At 30.9% G+C, this 19,596-nt stretch overlaps 2 protein-coding genes across 2 annotated transcripts in view; one reads left to right on the forward strand and one right to left on the reverse strand.

Moving 5' to 3' along the window:
• Positions 1–19,596, forward strand: part of LOC108910935 (whirlin) — a gene marked incomplete at its 3' end in the record, with an annotated part of 217,167 nt that overhangs the window by 111,679 nt on the left and 85,892 nt on the right. The window contains exons 10-12 of the mRNA XM_018715708.1: positions 2,545–2,660; positions 3,753–3,819; positions 7,904–8,029. Coding sequence (XP_018571224.1) covers positions 2,545–2,660; positions 3,753–3,819; positions 7,904–8,029 — 309 coding nt within the window. The remainder of the gene's footprint in view (positions 1–2,544; positions 2,661–3,752; positions 3,820–7,903; positions 8,030–19,596) is intronic.
• LOC108910939 overlaps positions 18,517–19,596 on the reverse strand; it is a 42,344-nt gene continuing 41,264 nt past the window's right edge. Inside the window, exon 2 of the mRNA XM_018715715.1 lies at positions 18,517–19,562. Coding sequence (XP_018571231.1) covers positions 19,334–19,549 — 216 coding nt within the window. The 5' untranslated portion in view covers positions 19,550–19,562 and the 3' untranslated portion in view covers positions 18,517–19,333. The remainder of the gene's footprint in view (positions 19,563–19,596) is intronic.

Here is a 19,596-nt window from a genome sequence, read left to right on the forward strand (position 1 = left end):
TAGAAATATTGACAGCAACCTACTAGATAATGTATCAATATAGAAATTAAAAATATACAACTTGAAGTAAAATATGTTTTATTTTTTTCATCAAAAAACGGTGCATTATACGAAAAAAAAATGTAGAGACCAATTTCATTCAGAATTGTTGGCGAATTTCTAGAAAAATATCAAAACTGAAAAAATTCAATGGCGTACGATTTTTTTTTATTAAAAAATGGTTGTGGTATTCTCGCACAAACGCCACTGGTGCAAGTAAAAATATATATTCGAATCACCGCAAAAAATGCACATTTATTCCTCCAAACCGTTTTTCAAATTTCGAGTCAATATCTTTAAAACTCTGAAATAATTAGCAAAAATAAACAAAAAATTTAAATTTAAACACTGTATTTCAGAAACAAAGCATATTTCGACCTACCTTTATATGAACTTTTTTATTCACAAAATAACTTCGGCGACCACCCTCTAAAATATTTCGCACTTATTTACAAACACCCTGTATATTTACATCGCCCACAATCGCTACTCACTAGTTTTCAAGAACCAGGGTGTTGAATTAAATAAAATAGTACCTAGTACCCAAATAGGGCCTTTTCTAAAATAGTCAGTAGAAACATATATCTGTAGCTGAAATATTCGTAGTCACTTTCACTAAAAACCTCAGAAATTCCAGAGACAGTTTTAAGGTTTTTAGAGAAAGTGACTCCCGATATCTCCAGTCTCCACGACTGACCACATATTTAAATCCAAGTTCAGTAGCATTTTACTTTTAATTGGATGAATCGTTGGACTAAGTTTAGTCAATTTGTCAAAACTCTTCAGAAATATTGTAGAAAAGGCGACATTTATTTAAATATCAACATCCTGCATCCCAAAAACCATCGACTTGTGAACCTTATTGGCTTCAGAACACTCAATGAGTCACCCTTTGAAGTTAAATAACACCTTACATAAACGATAAATACAAAATTATTAAAAATCAGAGTAGTACTATGGAAAAACATGAATACTTTTAATTGTGAAGTACATTGAATTTGTTACATATTTACATTTATCTTCCTTTTTACGTAAGTTGTGCAAATTCTGACATATAGGTGTTCGCAATAAGAAAAGAAAAAAAAAGAAATTCTTGGTTATAATTAATTAATGTAAATAATTTAAGAATTAATCGAGAGAAAGAACCCCGCACAAAACATATGGAAATTGAACACCGGTCAATTTTTATGAAACTTCGTATTTTGATAGTCCTCGTCATGCCGATCAAAAGTCTCAATGGGCACGAAGCCCTACAACCCCTTACAACCCCCCAAAACCACCCCAAAATATCAGGGTAATGCACTTGACAGATTACAAGTAAATTGGCTTACGTAATATTTCACTACTGTAGTCGAACCTACAGATACCTAAACCATAACTAGGCTTAAGACTATCAATGGACACCGTGCCTTACGACCCCCACCAACTCCCCAAGCCCACCCCAAAGGTCAGGAGGATGCACTTGACAGATTATCGGTCAATAAAACTACTGAAATATTTTACTACTACAGTCGAACTTACAGCCACCCAAACTGTAACTAGGATTAAGATTACTATCTCCAAAAGACTTAACCCCCCATCCCTCTCCCTCCCCGCCAACTACCAAAGCCTGTCATGTGACTTTTCCCTGCTTACTGGTTGTGTTTAATCGTGAATTCCATCTCAAGCCACCTAAACGATCACTACTCTATACTCTCTGACGTCGACCCCCGACACTTGAACCACCCACCCCTAACCCCAATCCCACGATTGGGGTCGGACCAACCCCAGTTCTTATCAAAGCCAGACATGACTTCCCTGCTTACGGCTTATGAAACCGTTCAATCTTGAATTCCATCATACACATCTTATTGTTTAATACCCTTTAACCCACAGGAAGTACCAAAACCTGCCATAAGATTTGTTGCTGTTTGTGGGATGTGAAACCCTGGCTGTAGGTTCGATTGTAGTAGTAAAATATTTCTTTAGTTTTGTTTACCGATAATCTATCAAGTGCATCCCCATGACCTTTGGGGCTGGGTTGTAGGGCTGGGTGCCCGGTCTTAAGCCTATAGTTATGGTATAGGTGTCTGTAGGTTCGACTATATATACAGTAGTGAAATATTACGGTAAGCCAAATAACCTGTAATCTGTCAAGTTCATTACCCTGATATTTGGGGGTAGTTTTGGGGGGTTGTAAGGGATTGTAGGGCTTCGTGCCCATTGAGACTTTGATCAGCATGACGAGGACTATCAAAATGCGAAGTTACATAAAAATTGACCGGTGTTCAATTTCCATATGTTTTGTGCGGGGTTCTTTGTAATTAATTAATTATTATAAGCGAAAACAATTTCTAGATGAAATTTCGTATTTCTGCAAAATGTCTAGAATACGATTACATTCTGGGACAAAAACGGTGTAAGTCCTTATGAATTAAATGTCTCCTCTTACCAGATTTTCAGAAAAATGAAATTTTATCCTTCGCAAAATTTGTTTAGTTTTTCAATTAAAATTGGGTCTTTTAGGACCACGGTTCTGGTGAAGGTCCACCACCAGGGGTGAACGTTTATAATGAGGATGACTATCGTTCACCCAGCGAAGATTCAGGTCTGGGAATGGGTATTTCTGATAGAACTCCAAGGTAACCATCTAAAATCTATCACACAACTACACAACAGCTAGAAGAAATTTTTTATTTTCCATACGAAACAAAATTTAGAAAAAAATCATAATAACAGTAGAGAAACATTAACAAGAACACTGACGAGGATACGTCCTCATGTTTATTAAACATACTTACCGATTTTAGATTATTTGAAAGACAATATATATTTTGAATGAATACGACGTGTAGATTTGAAGAATTGTTTGCAACTGTAATATCAGTATTTGTAAAAGTAACTTATTGTTATAAAAATTGGAAGACAGACGCTTTATTTTTTTCATCTCTTTCACAAGATAAGTTGTTACTAAACAGCGTGTAACTTAAGTTAGTGAGAATAGGTGTTTTCCTGGATAGTTTCAAGAAAAAAGTTCGTGAGATCTTATGTACCACGCGGCTTAGTTTATCTTTGAAAACATTTGATGCAGTCTGATGACACTTATCCAAGGAATCACCTACTGAAATATTTTTAAGTATTTTAGTTACATATTGTATGTATAAGTGATAAATACATCTAGATCATTTTTTATTGAATGGTGTCTTCTGGATTCCTCATATAAACTATACCCTATCTTTTTTAATCTTTTCAAATAAAGCCGAAATTGGGGATATTCTCCACAAATGAATACCTGATATAAAATACTTTATAATAAAATGATCTGAAACTCACAACCTGAATACTCATTTAAAAAAATACTCGTGAATGAATGACAGCAAAGCAGCATTCTGAATGAGAGCGCAAAAATACATAGTTTTACTACTTCCTGTAAGTTTATGTTCGTTAAATTTATTGTTGTTTTGTTTTTATCAATTAATGAACTCCATCTGTTCTACTTTGCCTTCACTTGTTTTACTGATAAGCGTGTGTGAATGAAAGGATAAACGTCATGTAGAACTGATAAAATTGATTGAAAAATTTGATACACTTTCGGTACTAGTTTTATGATGCAGGATTCCAAGGCACTATTCGGACATTTCTATACGTAATCGAACAACATTTAAACATTTAGAATAAAGTTAAGAGCGCCTCAAATGTTTCCTTTAAACATTAATAATGTTTCGCGTTTCTAGAACTCGCCCACCAAGTGCCACAGGAAAAATAGTAACAGGTTATAATGACGAAGATCACCAAACCCAGGTGACTACTAATTGTGTTTTTCATCCTGTTCTCTTCTTTCTCTATCTTCGTAGGCTTGTAGAAATGCAAAATAAGTTTCAGCTGCCATTTTTTTATCCACAGTAGCCGTGCCTGAGACCTATTTTGCTTTAGAGCACTGGCACCAACATATCTCTATCATACTCCCCTTGCACCTCTATATACCTGTCTTGATCTGTTTAGACATTATACGTTTAAATGTTTGTGCTTCTTGTTTAGAGTAGTTTTAGATTTAGGTCTAGTGATATAGAATAACAGAGTTACTTATTCTGGTTGGCGACATGAAATCTGATACACAAAAAATTGAAAATTGTTGAAAAATTTCAACAACACAAGTTAAAACTGAAAGCTGAAATAAATATTTTGGCCTAGCGTTAGGAAACAGTTAAAACTCATAAGATAAATACCTACCTCTTAAAAACGTTGAGGACTGTTATCAACAAATCGCATTCGCGTTAAAAGAAAACTATTTTTTTTTTTCAAAGAGCTGCTATGATTTTTCCAACTTCATTCATGCGAGGGTATTTAAAAATAATAGAAAAATGTCACAATTGACAATGTTTATAACATTCAAATTTTTTATAATCACAGGATACAATAAAATTTAGTACAAAGTTATGAGTAGTATTGGAACAGGTCATTGCCACGAAAACTAACATTGCTTATACAGGCTGTTACAAATTCGCTTCTCACTACAGGGATCTCGGAAACGGTAAGAGGTACGAAGTAGCTTAAATGGGGGCAAAGTTGCGTAATCAGAGGACCAAGATTATGCCTCTAAAAAATCAAGGCTAACATGATTAGTTTTCGAAATATTTGAAAAAAACCGAGATTTTAGGAAATCCGTTTTTGTTTAATTTCAGCCTTGTTTGAGGAGATATTGAAAAAAAATAACAGTTTCTCATGGCCCTCTATCGAATGGAATAATCAATTTTTATATCTAACGTTTCGTTTCTCCAGGACCATCATCAACTTAATAATTTTGTTAAATACGACCCTAGAAATTGTATTACATTTGCAAACCTTCATGACCCCCAATACTGTATTGCCTCAGCCCGAACCAGATTCAGATGTTTTGTCTCGAAAAATTCATCTTCACTGTATTCGTTCCAAATTTATCTAAATTTTTTATTTAGATTTCTTTGTTTATTGAATTATCGCACACTGTAACTGTCGTTAGACCCTGTGAACTCCATCTAGTTATTTAAACTATTACCACCAAACACTTAATAATAAATGTTTTAACTTGTTGGTACCTATATCATAATTTAGTGTTACCCTTGCCCTTTACAGGTACCAAAATTCCACTTGATATCACGCTCCTAGAAAGAGTTACTACCGTACACCCTTGCATCTGTCAAATTTTTTCTTTAAATATTAATATCTCAAATTCTATAACTCTTAGGTACAGGGCATATTTAATAAAGCGATCCTCAAATTTCACGTAGAATCCGAAAATGGAATAATATAGTTATAGGATGTCCCATTTAAAATAACGAAGTTGGTGTCGAATTCCGGTATAACCGGAAGTGGTGGATAGTTCTAGATATTTTAGTTGTGTTCGCACCAGTTCGCAGTTCCCGGTGGCACACTCTGTATAGTATAACAGTAACGTTATCCACAAATTCTTTGGATGAGCTTTGCCATTTTTCAAGATTAATTAATTCAATTAAAAAAAATGTACCTATGCTTCTTATTTATATGTATTATAATTATTCCTTTTATTTTTTTTCACTCGTAAAATTTTGATTTATGAGATATTCTTTTACACGTGATATTGATCCATCGTTTTGTTTAATTTCCCAAGATCTACAAAGCCTTACAAAAATGTTCTTGTGTGAAACCGACTCGGATATGTTCTTGCATAAGTCTACAACCAAATTAACGTTAATATTCGGATTTAAAATATTTATTTTCCCTTAGCATAAAATATGAGCTTCCAATTTGGCATTTATAAAAATGAATTGAGGAGAGTTAAAACCGAACATTTTCCAGCATATTTTTTCACTCGTTTTTATTAAAATATTCGCAGTGTGCATTCGTGGAGGTGGTTGACATATTAAACACATCATTTTTGATACTAATTTCCTGTTGTTTTGTTTTCTGTTCTCAATCATTCGATATCGATTTTCAGAAGTTCAGATATTTCGAAATATACCAAGTTTTCTTTACGAATACCCAAGCCTTAAGCATAAACAAACAAAAATGTTCATATCATGTAACCAAAAAGTAGCAATATCTTGTAAATTGAGCCCCTTTTCTCAATTCGTTTTTTTAAAATTAATATCGTGAAAAGAATTTCCCGGCATTGGATAAAAATTGTGTGCAAAACTTAGTGGAATATCTTACAATCTTATTTTTTTTTTAAATTTTAACTTTGACACTCTTGAAACAGAGTCGGTTAAATGAAGAAAGGCGTAAGGAAAGTTCCAAACTATCTATAACTAGAAATATTCTTTAACTCTATATCCAATAATTGAATTGTATACCTTAAAATACTTTTGTTGTTATTTTCTGAAATACTTTCACATCATGAAATTCCGTATATTGGTAGCAAATTTGTCTTTTGATTAAATTTCACTTTTCATATAACAAATATATCCAAGTAATAATGTTATATTAAATTATTGTAATCAATAACATCCCTTTGTAAAATTTCGACACAATTAATGTTAATTTCTATGAACTCAAACGTTAACTAAAAAATCGGAAAAATATTACAACCCTCTGAAATAATAGTCTTGAGAGGTTCATATAAAATTTTCATTATTAACGTATGTGGCTGCAAAGACTAAACTTTACCAACTAATAAAACTTCTTAATATAAGAAAAAAGTTCCCCTAAAAAATGAGTTGAAAATGCTTAGTTTCTGAGATACACAGCTCTCAACTTTTCAAAATGGCTTTTAGAATACACCTACTTAAGACGCCTAAAGATAAACAATAAAAATGTACATACAACTTTTACAAAGTTTTATAAAGTTCATTTGATTTAACTATTTATGGGCAAAAATGTGTCACTACACAAAGCTGTTAACCATGGGCAGAGATACTAGGAGATATCGTCTCCAAGAACCCTAAAATTTCGATGCCAGTGAATGTTTTAGGAATTGGATAAATGCGTTCAATCTTGGTTAGCGTGACTAAGAAAACAGATGTGACTTCTATTTTATTAAACGAAAGACGAGCCATTTATGACTAATAGCTCTTTTTTTAATTATAATTAAAATAAGCGCTCCATGTAGTTGAATACGTTGAAAATGACTCCAAAACAGATCGTTTCACAATAAAAATTCGTTGCAATTATTTATTAAACATTAAATTTTAATTGTAATTGAGAAAATTTAAAAAAACATTATTGTAGGAATTTTAAATTTTGTGGGGAATAACGCTTCAAAATATGTAAAATTGTAATGCCAATGATTTTCTTTTAGCTACTGACGGATGCACTGTAATTAAATTAAGATGTAGTAATAGTTGTTTCCGATTTATTCAACTATATAATTACTGAAAATTAAACCGTAATTAAATGCATTTATATAATTCACAAAATATTTAGTAGAATAGAAATCCTGGAGTCCTTAGTGATGACTTCTTAGCATCGTTAATGCTTGACAAAGTTGCCCTGTCGTTACCCCAAACTTCATCAATCTAAATTAAGCATTTTATCACGTATTTATATAAATGTGATAATGTGTTATTTTTTTTAAGTATCAACAAAGCATGGATATTTCTTCGTATTTTCTGGTGCTCTACTCCAGATAAAGTTTGTCGTGTGCGATTATCGATCAGATCCTACATATGCATATGGATATTCTAGAATCTAAAACTGAGACTGAAAAATATACTCACAGTTTTTTAGTAAAAGTATCCCTACAAACCGTTGACGATTCGTCAAATTCCCAAAACACCCGGATATAAGTATATTTATATTTCCCAGGGAACGAAACTTCTCGAGTAAATTTCAATTTGAGTTCATATTTTTTATGGTGCTTCTAGTTCATGTAATGCAGTAAACTTCGGTACTACTCGAACCTTACATTACTGCTATAGCCATTTTATTGCAGGAATACGTGAGTGGAGACGAGGAGAATCCTGCAGAGACGAGGAGCAGGCGGCACTCCAGTCCTGGGGAATCGAGGTCTGGGAGCACAACGGCTTTGCACCAACAGGATTACCCGGATTCGGTAAGTGTACAGGCTTCAGTTTTATTTATTTACCAAGCAACTCCGCGAAAGTCCCCCGTTTGAGTATTTCACGATTTTAGATCTGGCTTCCGCACGGTTTTTGTACATACAATAACTGGGGTTGGACCAGACAGGACAATTGAAATAAATGTGAAATATATATTGTTCGCAATCCCTTATTATTTATTTGTAGAGTAATATTGCATCATAAAAAATATTGAGCAAATTTTCACTCAAAATCGACACCACTTTTTGTTGAAGTAATGTTCTCCATTTGTTAGCTAAATAAATTTTATATTGGTAAATTTTGAGTCATATTCGTTGATTACAACTAAGTAAACGAAATCGTTGCAGATTTTCTCTTTCTCGTATATTTTAGTTTTTCTAACTAAAACTTGTGTTGATAGGTTCATTTTTTTGTTAAAATATTAAGTTCACTAAAAAATTCATACCAAAAATGCCAAAATAATTTCACTCATAAATAACTGAATTTACACTATGTTACTTTTACTATGTGTAAGTAGTTTAAATCCATATTTTTGGGACTCCACACCTGTAGCGTCAGCCGCCACCTTAAATTTAAGGGTGAATTCGTTTGTATTAAATACCTCACTTATTTTAAATTTTTAACAAAATATGGTTGTAATCAAACTTATTGGATATTTAATTTTCTACAACTTTGGTATTTAATATTTTTCGTCAACGATCGGTATGACAAACATGAAAAATGGGAGTGAAACTAAATTATTGCATTATCTTGTTTATTTGTTTAACTTTAGTGCATAGTGCATTTAGATCATAAATAAAATTGTGGGAAACAAAATTTTCTACAACCTTTTTCCTCCTAGAATCAATATTCTAAGATCTACGATCTACGTGACGAATTAATTATTTCGCGAACATTCGGAAATTGGGTGGTTTTCTATATCTGTGATTCGAATTTGATTTTTTCCACAGTACAACTCGTCTCTGCACCACAACAAGGGTCGCGTTTTACTCGCGATTTTTTAATAATAATCAACGCATTTAGCTTTCGAGATTTTTTTCGGTTCTTATTTTTCTTGTAAATTCGTGAAATTGAAACTGTGTTTTTTTTTGCCTTGACAGTCTTGCCAAATTCACATAATTGTTTCAATTTCGTAAATTTCAATATTTCTCAGCGGTTTTATGTTAATGTTGGAGGTTCGTCTGTATTATTTTCCTGACCATAGATAAGCTTGATTATATCCAAAAATCAGGGTTAAAAGGAACTATAACATTCAAGCAAGGTTCATTTTAGATGAAAAAACCGCGGAATGCTATTAAATTAGAGGGTGGAAATTGGAGGTAGGGGTGAAAATGCACCCCTTTCAATTTTTTAATTGTAGCTCGAAAACGAAGCATTATATTCGCTATAGTTTCACTATAGTTCATAGGAAAAATTATTTAGGGAATAGGATTTCCCATCAAAATGGCTTATTTATTTTATGAAAAAGATCGTTAATAAACAATTTGAAAAAAAAGCAAAAAATTCAATTTTTAAATTTTTCTTTACTTTTTTGCCTCAAGTTTTTTTTTTTTTTGAGGAAAGATAGGTAGAGCCGTTGCTTCATAAAAAAAGTAGATAAAATTGCCTTCAAAAAAAGAGATTGTACAATATTTTTGGATGAAAATATATGGCCGCTCAAACTTAACCATTTTTTCGATTTTCGTCGTGTTCACCCATATACGTTTTAATTCTCATTTTTTACAAAAAAGGAAGGCACTAAGACATTCAAGGATTTTTATCACATGACTTGTTCGAAGGGTTATTAAAAATGAAAAAACCGCGGGATGCTATTAAATTAGAGAGTTCAAATTAAGGATAGGGTTGAAAATGCACTTTTGCTGTTTTTTAAATATAGTACGAAAACGAAGCAAAATTTCGGTATAGTTCATAGGAAAAATTTTGCAGAGAATTGAATTTTCCATCGAAATGGATTATTTAAGAAAAATTTTATGCAAAAAATCGTTAATAAACAATTTTAAAAATGCAAAAAATCTGACTTTTTGATTTTTTTACTTTTTTGACTCATATTTTTTTTAGTAGAAGTAGGCAAAGAAAATTGCTGTATAAAAAAACTAGATGAGATTCTATTCAAAATGATGCTTTTTTAGAAGTTTTTGGACTAATATTGACCGAGTTATAACCGGTCAAACTTAAATATTTTTTAGATTTTCGTCGTTTTTAACATAATTATCATAATTCTTATTATTATTACAATGAATTGGTTTTTTACTTAATAAAAAATTATTTCAAAAGTTTTATTTGTTAATAATAAATAAAGTTTTTCACAACTGTATTTGAGACTAAGTATGAGAGATTTTTCAAATGAAATTACAGTTTATCATACTATATTTCTTTTTTACTATCTCAAATAAGGAGATTTATAATAACATATATACATATATAAATGATTTAATTTAAAAGCTACTTATTAATCATTATACTCAAATATTGTTTAGAATTTAAAAGCATTTAGATTTGTAAAATGAAATAATTTTAAATGTATTTCATTTCTGTTTCGTTACAGGTCTGCAAAGTCGACTTTTGCCGTTACTTTTTTGTAAAAATAATAATTAATAAGAATTATAATCATTATTACGTTAAAAACGACGAAAATCAAAAAAAATATTTAATTTTGACTGGTTATAACTCAGTCAATATTAGTACAAAAACAAAAAAGTAAAAAAAATAATTTTTTGTTTTTTTCTTTTAAATTTTTAAAATCAGCCATTTCGATGGGAATTTCAATTCTCTACAGAATTTTCCCAATGAACTATATCGAAATTTTGCTTCATTTTCGTGCTATATTTAAAAAACTGGAAAAGTGCATTTTCACCCTTATCTTCAATTTCAACCCTCTAATTTAATACGCGGTTTCTTCATTTTTAATGACCCTTCGAACAAGTCATACCATGAAAATCCTTGAACGTCTTATTTCCTTCCTTTTTTGCAAAAAATGAGAATTAAAACGTCGGTATTAGGGTAAACGCGACGAACATCGAAAAAATGGCTAAGTTTGAGCGGCCATATATCAGTTTTCATCCAAAAATACTTTACAATCTCTTTTTTTGAAGGAAATTTTCTCAACTTTTTTTTTTGAAGCAATGCCTATCTTTACTCAAAAAAAAACTAGAGGCAAAAAAATTTAAAAAAAAAATAAAAAAATTGAATTTGTTGCTTTTTTCAAATTGTTTATTAACAATTTTTTGCATAAAATTTTGCTTTCCAAGATATTCCTAGCAACTAACGAATTAAAGTAAGGACCAATGTTGTAAAGAAATTTATTTGTCTATAACCGTTTATGCGCTACATTTAAAATTTAATTTCATTTCCTTTTTTCTGATTTAAGTTGAAACATGTCAATTGTGGACGAATGGCCAACGTTGTAGAGAATAAAATTTTCGACAAATTTGATTATAACCATTTTTAGTCAAAGTTGAAGATAAGCGAGGTTTTTAATAAAATAAATTCATTTTTAATTTCAAGATGGCGGTCGTCGCTCCGATACGTATGGAATCTGGAAAATCTGGATTTATACTATCAATGATCTTAAAAGATTAGAAAAAGTAAATTTTTGTATCCAATTAATACAATTTCAAATATTCACATAAAATTCTAGCCTGCTGTCTTTTTTCCATTCTATCTTGAAAAAGGAAAAAAAAGTAAAACCGAATTCTTAGAAAATTTACATGCAATCCCAAAGAAATATATAAAAAAACAATTGACTGTTGTATTTCAGAGGCATAAATCAAAGTTTTATTCTTTTAAATGGAATATCCTGTTGTTGCTTTTTTAAATAAAGTAAATATTGCCATGGAACCAGAGCATATTTATGCTTTTCCTCTCTAAAATTTACTAAACAGATACTTAGCAAACATTTTATTAAGAAAATAAAATGCCGCAGCATAAAACGTGTTTTATAAAAATAACATCATGTTCCCAAGTATTTTTTTTAAATATGTTTCTCTTATGAAGGGATTATGTTATAATTTGGAAGAAATCCAAATGTGATCTCTATGTAGTTCTTTCTACGGATAATTCTGAAAGATAAAGTAAACAAAGTAATAGTTTATACGACCTCAGGGAGAAAAAATTGAACGAATTTAATACCACCAATGGGGTGAATCTTTCTGGGAATATATACCCTTTGTCTAGAACATAATGAAAGTATTATAAAACAATTTGTATAATAAGAACGTTACTAATATAGAATACAAAGATTTATTTGATAGAATTAATAGCAGAAAATAACTAGCAAATAGTGGCAATTTTGATGATGCGTAAAATCAGCAAATAAACCAAAATGTCGTGCAAACTATCAAAGCAAATATATGACATGTATATATTAATATATTCAGACAACGAAGAGCAATACAAAATTTGATAAATATAAGATGTGTTTCATTCAATAATTGTTGTTTTTCACAAAACAGTTTCCAAGAATTTTGATCTTTGCCATTTTCTCTAGATAGAAAGGCAGAAAAGATAAGGGAGGTAGATTGGTATGTGATGACATAGCGATTGGGCTATTAGTAAAATTATTCGTACATAAAGTCACTTTTCCAGATTATGGTGAATCATGACAAGAAACATAAATATCAGTAATAAGTTGTTTTTTTTTATTTTCAATAAACTTGGTACGCGTAGTAAAGGATGACTTATCTTAGTCACAGTTCTAACGTCATGATTTTACAATTCGTGATTTTCAAGGTAAAGGCTTGTTGAGAAAATCTTAATAAGCTGATTGATGAATCAATGTGATATTTAAATTTTATCTGTTCTTTTTACTAATTTAGTCAATAATTGCACCAGCGTTTCCTTAGAAACTAAAAGGCATATTTTAAATCAGTACTAGTTATAGACAGAGGACAGTAAAGGGTGACTTGGTAATATTTCATTACCAAGTAATGAAGGTAATATTTCATTACCTTCATACTTGTTGATGGTGATGTGAACAGAAATTTTCGATCACGCGAACAAAAAAAACAGAATTCTTTTTAAAAGTAAAAGATGTAACTGAATGCCACATCTAGTGGTCACTAACTACATAGAAGATACAAAGCGGCCAAAATTACAAAGAACGACCTGTATTAAGGTACTATGAAAGCGCCAATGTCGTCTCTATGCGGGCGAAAGACTTAAATTAAAGTTGCAACAGCAATATCATAGAGCTAAAATCATTCGTCGTTCGTTTAAGTTTTTTGTTTTTTTCCACTCTTTCTGCAAAATTAACGGTTTGTTGGTGTATTTGTTATTTCCTGATAAGTTAATAGCCTATAACTTTCTTAATGTAAGGGTTTGACCTTAAAAAAAACGCCTAACACTTAAGACTGTCTTGTTAAAAAACGATACAGTTTTAAAGATTTCTTGATCAAACTTATTTTTTGTTCTGTTACCTGTTTTGTTTCAAAGGCATGTTCATTTTTTACGCATATTGTTAATTTTTACAAAGAATGGTAAAATATCAAATAAAAAACAGTAAAAACTAAACTAAAATTAAATTAATTCACAAAGATACAAAATAAAGGTTTCTTTCATTACATACTTTATTATTAAAAAATCCATCAGATTCTTGTATTAAAAATGTTATACAGAGTTATTCTTCTCAAGTAACAAGTAACTAAAATTACAAATATCTAAAAAACGTCGATTTTACGATGAACCCTTTGTATTAATAACCAATTATTTAAAGATATATTTCTAATTTACTGGCGATACATGTGGAAAAATGGTTGACAACAACTGTCATAATTAAACAACGATAATTGAATTAGGAACATCACGGTGCACTACTACATTCTGAACAGAGTTGTATGCACATTTTATTTCTTACTTCTATACTTATTAGGTAAGTTATGCAATTTCAGTTTAGGATGTTGTAGAAGAACAATTATCTCTTGTATAATATTTGCAAAAGGAAATTCTTCATAGTTAATTTAGGCTCATTCGAAATTTTTTGCCCATATTATTTCTTTTTCACATGTATTTCAGATATCGTCAGCTGATTTCAGGTTAATGAAATACATTGCAAAAACTGTAATTTAAATTTCCTATTAGTGACATGTATTTCCGAATATGTTATTTGTTTTTGCAGAAACTATCAAATGTATTTAAAATTTCGTTAAAAACGTTTAAAAAATGATGCAATCAATAATTAAAATAATTTAATTATTCTGTCTGCGCTTTTGATTTTCAAATTTAAAACTAAAATAGCAAATAGATACTGATCAAAAAACTCAACGGACAGTTAATGTGATTTGAAATGCTTTTGATGTTTACAAGAGAAAATTAATTAGCAAAACTTTCACAGAAAACGCAATTTCCTGCGGGAATTGTTAATGTGCACTAATGGAAAACAGTAGCGATTTTTACGAACCCAAAATTCGTTCGACTAACCACTATAATAATTATTCAACAATTTTTTAAAGACCGTTTCTTCACTTGGATTAATCCTCAAATCCTAATTAGGTGTCGAAAGAATTCGAAGTAATTAACCACATTTTCAGAACAAAATTTCTCTTATGCAACCGCAGGCATATCTAATGACTTCACGCTCTCTTTCTCCGTATAATCCACTTCTTCTGATGATAACAAATGGATTTTTCACGAAGCACAAAATGAACAGGCTTGGAGATGAATTAATATTGTCTCTTTCTGTGTTCTATTGTTGCGCAAAACCATTGTCCTCTTAGGAGAAAGAATGGAAAGGCTAATAAAAATATATACTCAGTAAATTAAAATATCTCTTTATAGAATATACTTCTATAATGTGAAATGTTGACTTAATGCTACAAAGTACATAAAATATAAGTCGTTTACATTAAGCTTACTACAATTGTACGATATTAAAAAATAGTTGTTAGAGTATAACAGCTGCCTTAAAGGAGATATACTTTCGCTTAAGTTCTAAATTAACTAATATAATGGTATATCACAGCTATGTACATAATATCTAAACAACAAAGGTACTATACTAATGAATTGAATTCAGGAAAATGCACTTATAATTGCGATCAAAGAATGGTATAGAAATAATTACATAGTAAATACTGTTTTCGATATATGTAAGTCTTTAAGTTTACCTAATTTAAACCTTTTTTAAGAATAATTAATGAGAAAGTATTACAAAGTTAATACTTCTCGTGAGAATTTTTTGCCGTACAGATCATTATTATAATATAACATTTGTTTTTTCCAACTTAACAAAACGAGCTCCACGGCCTACTTATTTGGAAGTCACCTAAAACACTCCTTAGTGATTCTAGACTAAGTGGCTTTCAACAATTTTATCAATTCACTATTTTAAAATGTGAAATAGCTTCTAGTTGACTACTTATGTAGATACTAGAATATATTCAAATAAACGGTAAAGAAACTAGACCACGAAAAAATCCATTCTCACAGTATGAAATGGTTAAAAAAGGTACTAACTTACATTAAGAAATTACCCTTTTACTTCTAAAAGTTGTCGTTGGAACTACAGAAACAGTAACCAACAAATTTTCCTCCTGCTTTATCAAAGTCGCTTTATCAAATTTCGCTTTTATTTTTTCGTTGTTTTCAATTGTCTGAATTTTATTGAAAACGCCTTAACGGATAAAACATGACGCATCCCTTATTTCAGTATTTCGAAATATTCCTTCAGTCACCTGAAACCGAAAGTATCCTATGTGGAAATGTTACACTGAAATCCAGGCCATATTTCCTACCCTTACACTTGGCAAGGCGAGCTGTTGGCAATGTAAACAAAGGATCTCGAAATTCAGGCGGATTATTTGGCCCTAATGCCTTAAACTCCAGTTCGGAACACCTGATATCGTGACGCTATTTCGAGCGCAAACACTCCCACACATCAACAGAGAGTAAACACAAACCAATCTGGGGCATTAGCTATTCAAACTTAACCCAGAACAGTGTCGATTGTGCTGTCAAGATTAATCAATACCAGTTGTTCTGTTTGGTGTCCATAATGTAACGATATATTATATTGATAAATGGTAACGCGATCATACGTACATATACTATGTATATTCATATTTAATGTAACAAAATTGTTTATCGAGCACAGAATGATAAAATATAAAATAATTTCTCATACGAGGTAGACAGCCAATTGGTTTGGGTCCATCAAAAATGAAAATGGATATTTTCACTATCTGCTTTATGTTCCTTTAACACAACATTTAAAATACATATTGCAATACATAACAATTAATTTTCTTCATTATAGACTCACTCCTCCTCTTCTCCTTACACTAACTCCATCTATTAACATCATAATTAACATATTAAAATGGCGCTAAATTTAAATAACAATTTATAACACTTATTTTATAGACAAATTTGCGTGAGCGAATTGAAGATACCATCAAATTAGGCTACTTTGTGATTTTTGTTATTACTTTGTGACGGTGAGTAGCAGAATGACACATAAATAAGCATATTTATTGTTCAATGTAAAATCCTTCATTCTTTACAGGAACCTATAAATTTCGGAAATATTAATTTTTATTTTCGTGAAAAATTTGTAACTCAATCATTTTATTATTCAACTCACTTGTACTTAAATACATTTGATAGCTATTGAATTAGTAAAAAATGTCCACATTCATAGGATATCCCTCATTATTAATTAATAGCATATAATCCAAACCATATGGTCTTGGGACATATGGTAGGATATCTGGAGGATATCCTAATTCGTAACATAAGAGATTCCTCGAATGTCCTATGTCTATATCCTGTCTTGATATCTTAATGACATCTTTGGAACAGGTTTGTGCTATGTGGGTTGCAATCCGATTATGATTATTTTTTTAATTTTGCGGAAGTATTAATGTTTCCATTTGAAATATACATATAAAACTAATTTCTGTTTACAACAATATACACTTTCATTTTACAAATCTCATTATACAGAGTGGTTCCTAAGCTGAATCATATTTTTTAACAGGGTGGGGTATTGTAAAATTACTTACAACATTTTTTTTAATTCTATTTTTAACTCCAAAATACGGCAACTACAGCCTTCCACAGTCATACAAAAATAAGTTAAGCCTTGCAAATAATTTATGCAAGTAAGTGGATCGCCTGCATATTAAAAATAAACAGTTCAGGAACCTAATGTTTATAGCTTTTTTAGAATTCTTATTTTCTTATGTTGCATAAAGCTACATTTAATCGAATTTTTTGTAATACTTATATTTGGTTAGTTGATAATACCCATTCTTAGAGACAAACAAATTTTCAGGACAGGTTTTTCAATAAATGTCTTGACAAGCTATCGTTAACAGTAATTTTGTTGGGCTTTTTTCTTGGTCTTTTAGAAGATGTGCTTCTGGACGCCAGAAAGAACATGTGGTTATTAGAAGATGGGGCGTCAGTCTATTGTAGGTGCGACAGTTTTTAGACACTACTTTCCGTAATAAGTACCGTGGAGGTTGTTGCATGGTCAGCTAGGTCACCAGATCTTAGCCGTTTTGTAAATCAGGCTGGCCGGCTGGCGACCATTTTGAACTTTTTCTGTAAATTCAAGGAAGAATCGTAATAAATTTAGTTTTCAAAATTAATATGCCAAGTAAACTTTTACCATTAAATTTTTTGAAATATGGTATTTGAAAAAAAAATAATTTATTTTAACGAGCTATACGTTATGAAAAAAAAATATGACTCAACATAGAAATCTACCTGTATTTTTAAAGAACAATCCAACTTTTTTATTTTGGTCTTATGACTTATAAATCAACATTAAAATTTATAAAAAAGTCAATGGTTCAAGCTTCCCATTTATAAAGATTTTGGATATACATGGTGTTACTAAATAAGTGTCGCAACGGAAAACCGTAAATTCCTCTTGAAAAGATAAACATTATTTTCCTCTTCCATTTTTCTCCCCGGGCTTTCGTTTTCGAGATACACGGTGTCAAAACTTTAATTTTTTTTAAATTTTTTGCCAATATCTTTTTGTACACGCATTACTACTATTAATAGCTACTTTTTTTTTTGCACCCTTCTCGAATTCATTGAACGTGCCAGTGGTGGAGGTTTTAAGGTATCGTAACGGTTTCCCCCCCTAACTTTTACGCCACTGGAAAAATTAACATATGACAGCAAATTCTGAAGTGCCAATGAATTTTATACAAAAAGAGTTCTCTTGGTTCATTGCTCTAAAGTCAACCGTTTTCAGGAAAAATAACTTTTTATGAACAAAAACAAACATTTTGCTAACGTTTCGAAAATCTTTTGTAATTTAAAGAATGGGTAGTAGGTACTAATTAAAAATTTTAACGAAATTTAACAGCATTTGCAATAAGTAGCTATTAATAGTGGTAATGTGTGTACAAAAGCTCAGTCCTGTAGTTCAAACGGTTCCTAAGATATTGGAAAAAATCTGAAAAAAAGTTTTGACACTGTGTATCTCGAAAACAAAAGCCTGGAGAGAAGAGGAAAAAATGTTTCTCTTTTCAAGAGGAATTTACAGTTTTCCATTGCGACACTTATTTAGTAACACCCTGTATATTGAAACATATTTAGTATAGCACATATCTTAATGAAATATCAAAAATCGTCTCAGAAGTACACCTTGTTAGGGCATTAAAATATTTACTGATTCCAGTTTCTTAAAGACCGTTATATTTTTATTGTAAATTCAAACGGAACAAAAAACAAATTATCAAAAGGAAATTTTGAGGGAACGATATATTTTTATCAATTATTCTTCTTTAAATGTTTCAGTAACAAAAACCTCTTCATTAAATTTTTTTAACTTTTAACAAATAGGTTAAAATCAAGCTTTCTTAAAATATAAAAGGTTTTAATAATAAAAAACTGTCCAAATAAATTACATTTTTATCGTTCAGTGACCAAAATTGTTGCAGAGCAAGTTGGTTATTATTCCTGTAGTATAACACATGGTTAAATAATAAAAAGTAAGGTCAATTCTTCTTCTTTAGTTTAAGTTCAAGTAGGAGAAAATAAAAAACGTTAAGAATAAAGAATTGTCAAAGTAAATTACACTTTCAACCGCCAAATTTATTGGTTATCATTCTTGTAGTGTAGCAGATGGCTAAATATAAAAGAGTAGAAAATTTCTCTCAATTATTCACCTTTTTGTATTCATGTATTCGACACAGAAACTAAAGTAGCACAAGTTTGTCCTCCTTGCCGTTTTATCTATTTCTACGTACTCATTTTGTAGTTCACCGATTTTTAGCAAACAAAAAACGTTCTTGATTTGCGAACATTATCATAAGTGCATTTTCGCCACAACAAATACCAGTAAAGTATTACAATTTTTGCAACGCTCTCCGAAGTTCTTCCGTGGCTTTGGCCAGATTTGTACTCTGCAACGAAGTCTTCAGTTTATATTCTTCTGATCTCTCGTCGTTCACGTAGTCTTTTGGTGGTTCCGTGGGATAACCGTAGCCGTAGCAGCGGGATCCGCTGCCGAATTTTGGCCTGGGGATGTGCACCCTTTTGACATCTACTAACCAGGATTCCATGTTGCCGAGGTGCCTGTAAAACAAATGACGGAAATAAACAAACTGAT

Source organism: Anoplophora glabripennis, unplaced genomic scaffold (genome assembly GCF_000390285.2).
Source record: "Anoplophora glabripennis isolate ALB-LARVAE unplaced genomic scaffold, Agla_2.0 scaffold338, whole genome shotgun sequence".
Lineage (NCBI taxonomy): Eukaryota > Metazoa > Arthropoda > Insecta > Coleoptera > Cerambycidae > Anoplophora > Anoplophora glabripennis.